Source organism: Hippoglossus stenolepis, chromosome 2 (genome assembly GCF_022539355.2).
Source record: "Hippoglossus stenolepis isolate QCI-W04-F060 chromosome 2, HSTE1.2, whole genome shotgun sequence".
NCBI classification, from domain to species: Eukaryota; Metazoa; Chordata; class Actinopteri; order Pleuronectiformes; family Pleuronectidae; genus Hippoglossus; species Hippoglossus stenolepis.
The window spans coordinates 26,152,386-26,160,660 of NC_061484.1; the positions used below are offsets into that span (position 1 = coordinate 26,152,386).

At 40.9% G+C, this 8,275-nt stretch overlaps 1 protein-coding gene across 2 annotated transcripts; it reads left to right on the forward strand.

Annotated features, from left to right (window-relative positions):
* The first annotated feature begins 3,950 nt into the window (after window positions 1-3,950).
* LOC118114954 (dynein axonemal light chain 4) lies at window positions 3,951-7,259 on the forward strand. Of its 2 annotated transcripts, none has more exons than XM_035165754.2 (4): window positions 3,951-4,076; window positions 4,534-4,610; window positions 5,948-6,031; window positions 6,203-7,259. In XM_035165754.2, exons 2-4 carry the CDS (start codon window positions 4,542-4,544, stop codon window positions 6,365-6,367), a joined length of 318 nt encoding a protein of 105 aa, XP_035021645.1. In that variant the 5' UTR covers window positions 3,951-4,076; window positions 4,534-4,541; the 3' UTR covers window positions 6,368-7,259. The 2 variants fall into 2 exon arrangements, with proteins under 2 accessions (XP_035021645.1, XP_035021654.1); XM_035165763.2 differs by lacking the exon at window positions 3,951-4,076 and adding an exon at window positions 4,088-4,293.
* The last annotated feature ends 1,016 nt before the right edge of the window (window positions 7,260-8,275 follow it).

Below are 8,275 nucleotides of genomic sequence, written 5' to 3' on the forward strand. Positions count from 1 at the left end.
TTTCCAGACTCGTAGCTCAATTAATGTGTGTGTGTGTGTGTGTGTGTGTGTGTGTGTGTGTGTGTGTGTGTGTGTGTGTGTGTGTGTGTGTGTGTTGTGATCCCCTTTATCTCTTTACATGGTCACAATAAGAAAAAAAGCAAGTCGCCATAATGTGATGTCACCCCTAGGTCGCCCATAATTGTGTGTGTGTGTGTGTGTGTGTGTGTGTGTATAAGTTGGTTGTGAACAGTTTATTGTGACAGATATTTACACACCTCAGCTCATTTGGGTTAGACCTCAAGCTACAGCCCTTTATGACCCTAACACACACACAGACACACACACAGTGTGTGTGTGTGTGTGTGTGTGTGTGTGTGTGTGTGTGTGTGTGTGTGTGTGTGTGTGTGTGTGTATGCGTGTGTTAATATGTATGACGCTGAGGCGATTATTCATCAGAGAAACACGTCTTTTCATGTAAACATAATAGTTTACTCATAGATTTAAACAAAGCTCTGATTCGTGGCCACTGATCTTCCCACACACGACATTTCTTGGCGTTGGGCCTCAGCTGAACTGGGATCTGATGTGTAACCTCCCACTGGTAACATTTCATTTTATGGGTCTCACTTTAGCTCAGCTTCCTCTCATTCCCTCCGGCCACCACATGTCACAGTTATGACCAAAGGACCATGACTCAACTCCTGATAGGTTTTTAAATCCCTGGAACTGCTCATAAAAGCCAAACCACCATTTTTACTGCTGCTGCTAATGAGCAATACCAAAACCTGATTTGTTGAAGTACGTCTGTCACTACATTTATTATATTGTAGTATATATATACAAATAATGTATATATTTGTATTGTAATTATATTTATAAATATGTATACATCTGTTAATTTTAGGCACCAAATTTCACACACTTATAGATATAAATTCTCTAAACTTGCCAAATTATTTTGTCATCAAGATCCATGAATGATTCTCTTGCAACATTAAGTGAAAAACAATCCTGGATCCACCACCTGACCGCTCCTGACACACACCACATCTGTCCAGTGGTTTCTGTGTATTCTTCCCTTCAAACAAACAAACCAACCAGTAAACACACAACGACACAGTAATGAAGACGTAACTCCTTGTAGGAGCTAATTATAAAATCAGTGTGTCGATCTTTCAGAGATTTCTTCCCTCTCAGTTTTTTAATGATGATGAATCTCTGCTCCGTCTCTGTTGATCTCTGTCACCGCTTGTTAGCAGAGTCACATGGGGTCCTCTCCCCCCCCCTCCCCCACAATCTGCTTCCTCTGCTGTTGAATTATAGATACACAGTAATTACCTCTATCCAGACGTTATGGAAAATCCTGGTTTGACCCTGCTCTCTGTCGCACGTCGGCACCAACACGACAACTCACATGTTGAATTTACAGCAAAACTTCCCCCCCGTTCAACGTCTTTCTCCATTTTGTCCCACGTGCTCTGCTGCAGAGACGCTGGAGTCTCAACCCTCCTCGTGACTACAGATGAATTGAATTCTCTCTGCAGTGCATCGCTCCATCGCTGATAGCTCTTCTCCACTCGAGCAAGCCGAACACATCCTCCACATCCCACTCTGCGATTTCACCGTCGATCAGTCCTTCACCTTGAACTGGCTCAGAACCTGTTCCCCCACTTTCTTCATCATTAAGTGAGGCAGCTTGTTGATGTTTTTATTGAACACTTGGCCTCATCTCATATTTAACCACACTGTGGTTATACAACATTTTCCCCTCACGGTGAAAACTTTCCTCCAGGTATTTATACCACCACCTCCTCCACCTCTCTTTTATCCCTCTCTCTCCACCTGTTGGCATCTTATTCACTCCACCTTGTGTGAAAAACAACTCCATCTCCTTCTCTCCTCATGTTTTGACACTTTTATTTCAGCTACCTACCGGCCCTCTGGCACTTTTCTCTGCCAGCGTCTCACCTGGGTATTTAATGTTCCCTCTCTCTCTCAGCTCTCAGTGTATTTTTGAGATGTTTCACACTTGATCCAAGGCGAGTGCACACAGTGGCATGCAGGAGCCCCGCTCATTTATATGATGAACGCCACCAAGAGCATGAATATATAAGTATTTGAATACAAGAAAAATGAAACAGCATATTGTTGAGCATAGAGAAATAAAATACATACTTGAACTATACATGTGTACAGTTCAGTAACCTGATAGTGGAGTTATCATTATGTGCAATCATACAAACCAACACTAATAAAATACACGATTAAACATTAAAATGAAGCACACATTTATTCCAGGAGTTATTCCGTTCCTTCATTTTGAAATCTTCTGTTCTCCTCTACATCATGAACATCATTTATATTTTAGACTAGCGATGATTATAATTGATTTTATTCTTTCATAAAAGTGTTTCAATCCAACAAGATGAATTAGAAACCAATAATATAAGGGTTAGGGTTAGTATTTAGAATCACAAAAAACTATGATAATTAAATTAAAGGTAGATAATTGTAATAAATAATTCTGTAGCCTACTGCCTATAAATGGGACTTTATGAGCAGTTTATATGGACTTACAGTTAACTGCTTTTGGACAAGGTAAGATAAGATGAGATACTATTGAAAAATATTTCAATGTAATACAATATGTATTGTGGGGTAAAGTAACCCTTAAAGAAATTGTTGCCATGACCCTTCAGAGGCTCCATAGTCGTTAATAGTTACAGTTAATCTGAGCAAAACACTCCTGAGAAAAGGAGGCAGATCTGAAGTTGTGATCGAGACAAGGAGCGACAGACAGAATAAAGGAGAGAAAACTAATCATGGGATCTGTCTGTGATCTGTCTGTGATCTGTTTGTCTGCCTCTCCAGGGATTGATTGACAATCCTCTCTAATCCCGAGGACAGTCGTTGTTTCAGACACCAAATGAATCCAGATGTTCATGAGCTGGTGTTTCAGGCTCTAAAAGCACAACCCAGGTTTATGTAACCGTCACACACTGAGAGAATCTGGGACTATCTCACTTTCACAGCTTTGTGGGGTTTTATTTGTGTGTCTGTGTGTGTGTGTGTGTAGACGATTCTGGGTCAGGACTCTCCACCTGGGGATTCCACCCAGATGCTTCCAGCTGAATGTGGGACAGAGACAGTGAGAGGATGGAAACACAGTCTGTTCCACAGTCGCGTTATTTCAGTACAAATAGTTAGAACAAAAAAATAATAGAAATAAACAGACAAATAAAAATATAAGAAACCATAAATTCATATAACATAACATGGTATTATGATAATTATGATGATTGAATGAAATTAATATATATATTAATTTTATATGTAAGCAGATTGCAGTGCTAACAATGTGAAACAGATAATTAATGACATTATAATAATATAACATTAGTTAAATGTTGCTCCACCCTGCAATACTATGAGATGAGATGAGATAAGATGAGGTAGACAACAATTAAATAAAACAGAAACAATAAAATAAAATAAGAATACGGACAATATCTACATAATATACACCTTGATAGTATTTGTAGAGAAATGTGCCATTGTAGTGTAAATATGATGTTAAATTATATTACATGAATACTCTGAAATGATGGATCGTGATTGTGATGGCTCCACAATTCATGTATTTTCTGTTCCCTTCATCTCTATCAGATATGTATGTATACAGCGGGTAAAATAAGTATTGAACACGTCACCATTTTTCTCAGTAAATATATTTCTAAAGGTGCTATTGACATGACATTTTCACCAGATGTCGGTAACAACCCAAGTCATCCATACATACAAAGAAAACCAAACAAATAAGTTCAGAAATTAAGTTATGTGTAATGAAATGGAATGACACAGGGAACAGTGTGGCATCAACGGCAGCCGCCTACAAACAGTATTTGATCAAAGGCAGCTGCTTTTGAACAGTGTAACATCAAAGGCAGCTGCTATTGAACAGTGTAACATCAAAGGCAGCTGCTTCTGAACAGTGTGGCATCTACGGCAGCTGCCTCACATAGCAGCGGTTTCTGTTGACACCGGAAGTGCCTCTGCGAACTACCGCTGCCACATCTGATCTTGCCCTTACTGTCGTAAGTAGCTCTGCGTCCATACCCACTCTCACTAACACCGACACACATTCAGTAGCAGCTAGTCGGTGGATTCACGGGTTAAAATGTGTTTAAAATGTTGAAGAAACCATCGACCGGTATCTGTTTGCTATCGGGCTAGCTGGGTTAGCTAGCTCATAGAACCTGTGAAGCTAGTGACGGTTACTAACGTGATGGAGCCCGGTTGAGTTTAAAGAGGGTTCGGGTCTAACTAACATGTCCGTTATCTGTGTGTGGTTTAGATAAGAGGGGTTTGTTTTCTGAGGGAATCTGCGGTGAGATGCTTGTGTTAGCGTCTCACCGCAGTTAGCCGTTACTTAGTAACGGCTAAGTGTTGTCAGCTAACTTAGCCTCAGCTGCAGATGTGTACTTAGGAAATAAGTCCCCCTACAACAGCTGGTTCGTGTGTGTGGTTAACGTGTGAACTGTGCGTTTGCAGGGGTCGGGATGGCTGCGACAGGCGAGGGGAAGAAAGAAGAGGACTACAAGAGACTGCACAGCTTCCCTCTCATCAGGGTAGGAAGTGGGACACAGGACACAACATGGGAGCAGCTCATTCTGCAAACACAGCGTCAGAAGGACATTTCCATTGTTTAAGTGTCTCTCCTCAGGCCTCAGGTTTCAGTGCTGCACATCAATTGTGACAGACTCTACAAATACACCACAGCAAATTCCTTGCATGTGTAAATCAGCTTGGCAATAAAACCAGATTCTACGGTGGTCGAGAGAGCTCAACGCATTGCAAGTTAAGGAAACAGATTCATCCATTTGATGACACGTGCGCTTTGCAGTGTCGTTTTTGCAGCGTGTGTTTGTATTTGCATGTGTTGTGACTTCTTTGCAGCGCACGTGTGGTCGAATTGATGAAGTGGTTTTCTTAACTTGCAGTGCGTTGATCTCTCTCGACCACCGTGGAATCGGGTTTTATTGCCAATAAGATTGTTCTAAGGGTGCATTTGTCTAAAATTACCCAGAGACACAAACTAGTACCTTGTGTGTAGACTCTTCAGTCACCAAACATACAAGCCAACATGCAGATGCAGCCACGACTTTCTGACGCTTCAATCCATCAAGCTACAGATATTGTACAGTGGTCTCAACACACTACAATTTAAGAAAACTTGCAAATGGAGAAAACATCTTCGTCAATATGACAACACAACCGAATCCCCACAACACAACAGGGGTCACTAAGAAGTGATGAACAAGGCTGAGTCACTAAACCTGCCAATTCTAGTAATCTGACAAAATATCCATAATTAATTGACAAATAAGATGATATCATGTTGGTATTATAACATCTTAACTCTGTCTTTTTCAGTTCATGTATCATCTTCATTGGGGAATTTTTAATCTGAAAAAGCTCAGATTGAGGAAGCATCATTTTTAATGATGTGATGAAAACTCTCATGTCCACTAGTGTTGGTCTCTGAGCCACTGAGCCACATTGCCCCTTTATTAATACATCATAAGTACATCAAACATCTAAGCTCCTACAAAAAGTGTGGGCACCTACTGTACATGCATGTTAACGGACTGGATCCCCTGAAACGCGTTCACAGTCGTGGTTGTTCATATGAAAGATGGATGTTAGTCATGTGTTATATAAAAGAAAGATGACAAGAGACCACAGAACCATCTGTGACTTGTGTTTGCAGCATTCAGAAAAACACATTTAGCTTTAAACTTGTATTTTTAGTTTTGGTCCCAGAGGGAATGTTATAAACATCTTAAGTCAGCAGATTTGTTGAATGCTCGTTGGCTCATAGTACATGTGATAGAATATAGAGATTCATAAAGGGACAATATATTTAGAACTAAATGTAGACCCTTACAAAATGTGTGGTTCTCAGCACACGGACATGCCAGAAGAAATGAGGGTGGAGACCATGGAGCTTTGTGTTACAGCCTGTGAAAAGTTCGCCACCAACAATGAGGTGAGTGTGTATTGTGTATTGTGTGTTTGATGCTTATCTGGCAGCATTGTCAGAAGTGATTGTTGCTGCCATGACTTTTCTATGGTAACGGGCTCTGAAAGGATACTAAGACACACTCTAAACTCTCTGGCTTGATTCACCACAACTTCCTCTTTGTGACATCTCTTCCAGAGTGCAGCGAAGATGATCAAGGAGTCAATGGACAAGAAATTCGGCAGCTCGTGGCACGTAGTGATCGGCGAAGGCTTCGGCTTCGAGGTCACTCACGAGGTGAAGAACCTGCTCTACATGTTCTTCGGAGGGAGCCTGGCCGTGTGCGTGTGGAAGTGCTCGTAGCACCTCCTCCCTCTCGCTCTCCTCCTCCCCCTCCCTGTGCCGTGGCTTACTGGGCTAGGAATAAACACCAGCTACCAACCAGATGCTGGTTAACATTTGTGTTGTGGCAGGTCAGTTTGTCCACACTACCAGCCACTCTGGCAGATAATAAACCACCACTTCAAGATCTCGCCCAGTTTGTTGGCAGGGAAAATACTTGAAAGGGAATTTCTGAGAGCAGCAGTCACTTTGGCATTAACACAGCTTCCTGCCTTGTCTGTCACTTTTCTTTCTTTTTCTTTCCGTGGTTCTAAACATTTGTGTGTGTGTGCAAGTTCAACTTTTACAAACACTACAGCCAGGGTCTCCAAAGTCCTTTATCCTCATTCCTCTTCAGGGAGCGTGTTTGTGTGTGAGTGAGTTTATATGTTGGTGTGTGCTGGACACGCACAGTTTTTTGAAGTAACACTTCATGTTCACCTCCCTCAGCAGTTTCGTGCAACAGTAAACTGTCCGTTTGCACTCGTGTCTCTCTCTCTCTCTCTCTCTCTCTCTCTCTCTCGCTCTCGCTCTCTCGCTCTCTCTCTCAAGCCGTGCAAGTCTTTTAATAAAATTCTTAATATTTTTTATGTGTACATAGTTTGATGCGACTTGAAAAACTTCTTTTTAAAGACCAGTGGCATCTTCTTACAACTGAAAGGCTCCGAGCCGAACCACACGAAACACGATCCACCTTTTCTCCCTGTAAAGCTGTTTGTAATAATCCCGAACAATATCACCGCCGCGCCGAGTGATACAAGCAATGTGATTGTTTTCATGGTGATGCCAGTGTGTTAATGATCCAGCACAACGGACCATTATGTGTGAACTGACCTGATTGTACAATAAACTCTGAAATGTGATGAAATAGGAACCTAGATTGTCGCCTGTGTTCTTCACAACATTTGCATTTATTTCATTTCTGGCGGGATATTTTTGTGCAGACTTATCAGAAGCAAATTGTAATTTTTATGACGCCTGTGGTGAGGAGATAATAGCTGCGGAGGTAGAGGAGATTTCTTGTAAGTAGAGACCAAATTAGAACGTGAATAAGGCAAATCATTTCTTTTTCATAACAGCTAATGCAGTTACAGAATCGTTAGTGACTGCTCCTCCATTGCCAAGAGTCAAATTACACATTTGTTTAAAGTATCATTTGGGATTTTTTTGGCTGGTTTTGAAAAAAAGTGTAAAAGTACGTGCGTCACACAGAGGAGTAATATGCCAGCAACTGCTTTTACAATACTTTATAAAACTAAGAGATCCACAGAGCAGGATGGTTCCAAAAATACCCCAAAAGAAAAAAGGTAAACGTTGGAGTTTCAGGGACTTGTCACAAAGAATGATGGAAACTTGCCTGAGACAGGTTTTCCCTGAGAACCTGGAGAAACTCGTGTTGAAAAGATGATGATTTAAAGTTTTAAAAGATACCTTCCCTCTAAAGGCAGTTGAAATATTTTGGAAAGGAAGTTGCTCAAAGTGTCAGATTTTCTTAAACGTCTCTGCAGAGTTTCTGATTGACACCAGGATCCACAACTGTTCTGTGGTGTCACTTAAGGTGCTGCTCTGCATCAGTTAATATCAGTTTGTATGTGCAAGGAGATAAAATCAGCTTCCACCCACACTTACAACATGTAAGAGGCAATTTTGCCAATGCAGGAGTTTTATCTTCATGTAAATTAAACATTTTTTGCAAGTTTTAGTTTAACATTGATTTAATTAAAGATAAAATGACGTGCACAGAAACCTTATGTTCACCGTATAATTATATCAGTTTGTAGATTGAAGTGGCTAAAAGAAAAAAGGGACACTGCTTAAGAGAAAGAACGATAGTGTTGTATAACTGGAGTCTTTCTTTTGCACAATGACAGTGCAGAGGGCATTTTGACC

Bases quoted from the DNA above. Each gene is read 5' to 3' on its own strand.
- LOC118114954 (XM_035165754.2), top strand. From the start codon at position 4,542: ATGGCTGCGACAGGCGAGGGGAAGAAAGAAGAGGACTACAAGAGACTG. The intron at 4,611-5,947 runs GTAGGAAGTGGG...TGTGGTTCTCAG, and splicing joins ACAGCTTCCCTCTCATCAGG to CACACGGACATGCCAGAAGA. The intron at 6,032-6,202 runs GTGAGTGTGTAT...CATCTCTTCCAG, and splicing joins AGTTCGCCACCAACAATGAG to AGTGCAGCGAAGATGATCAA.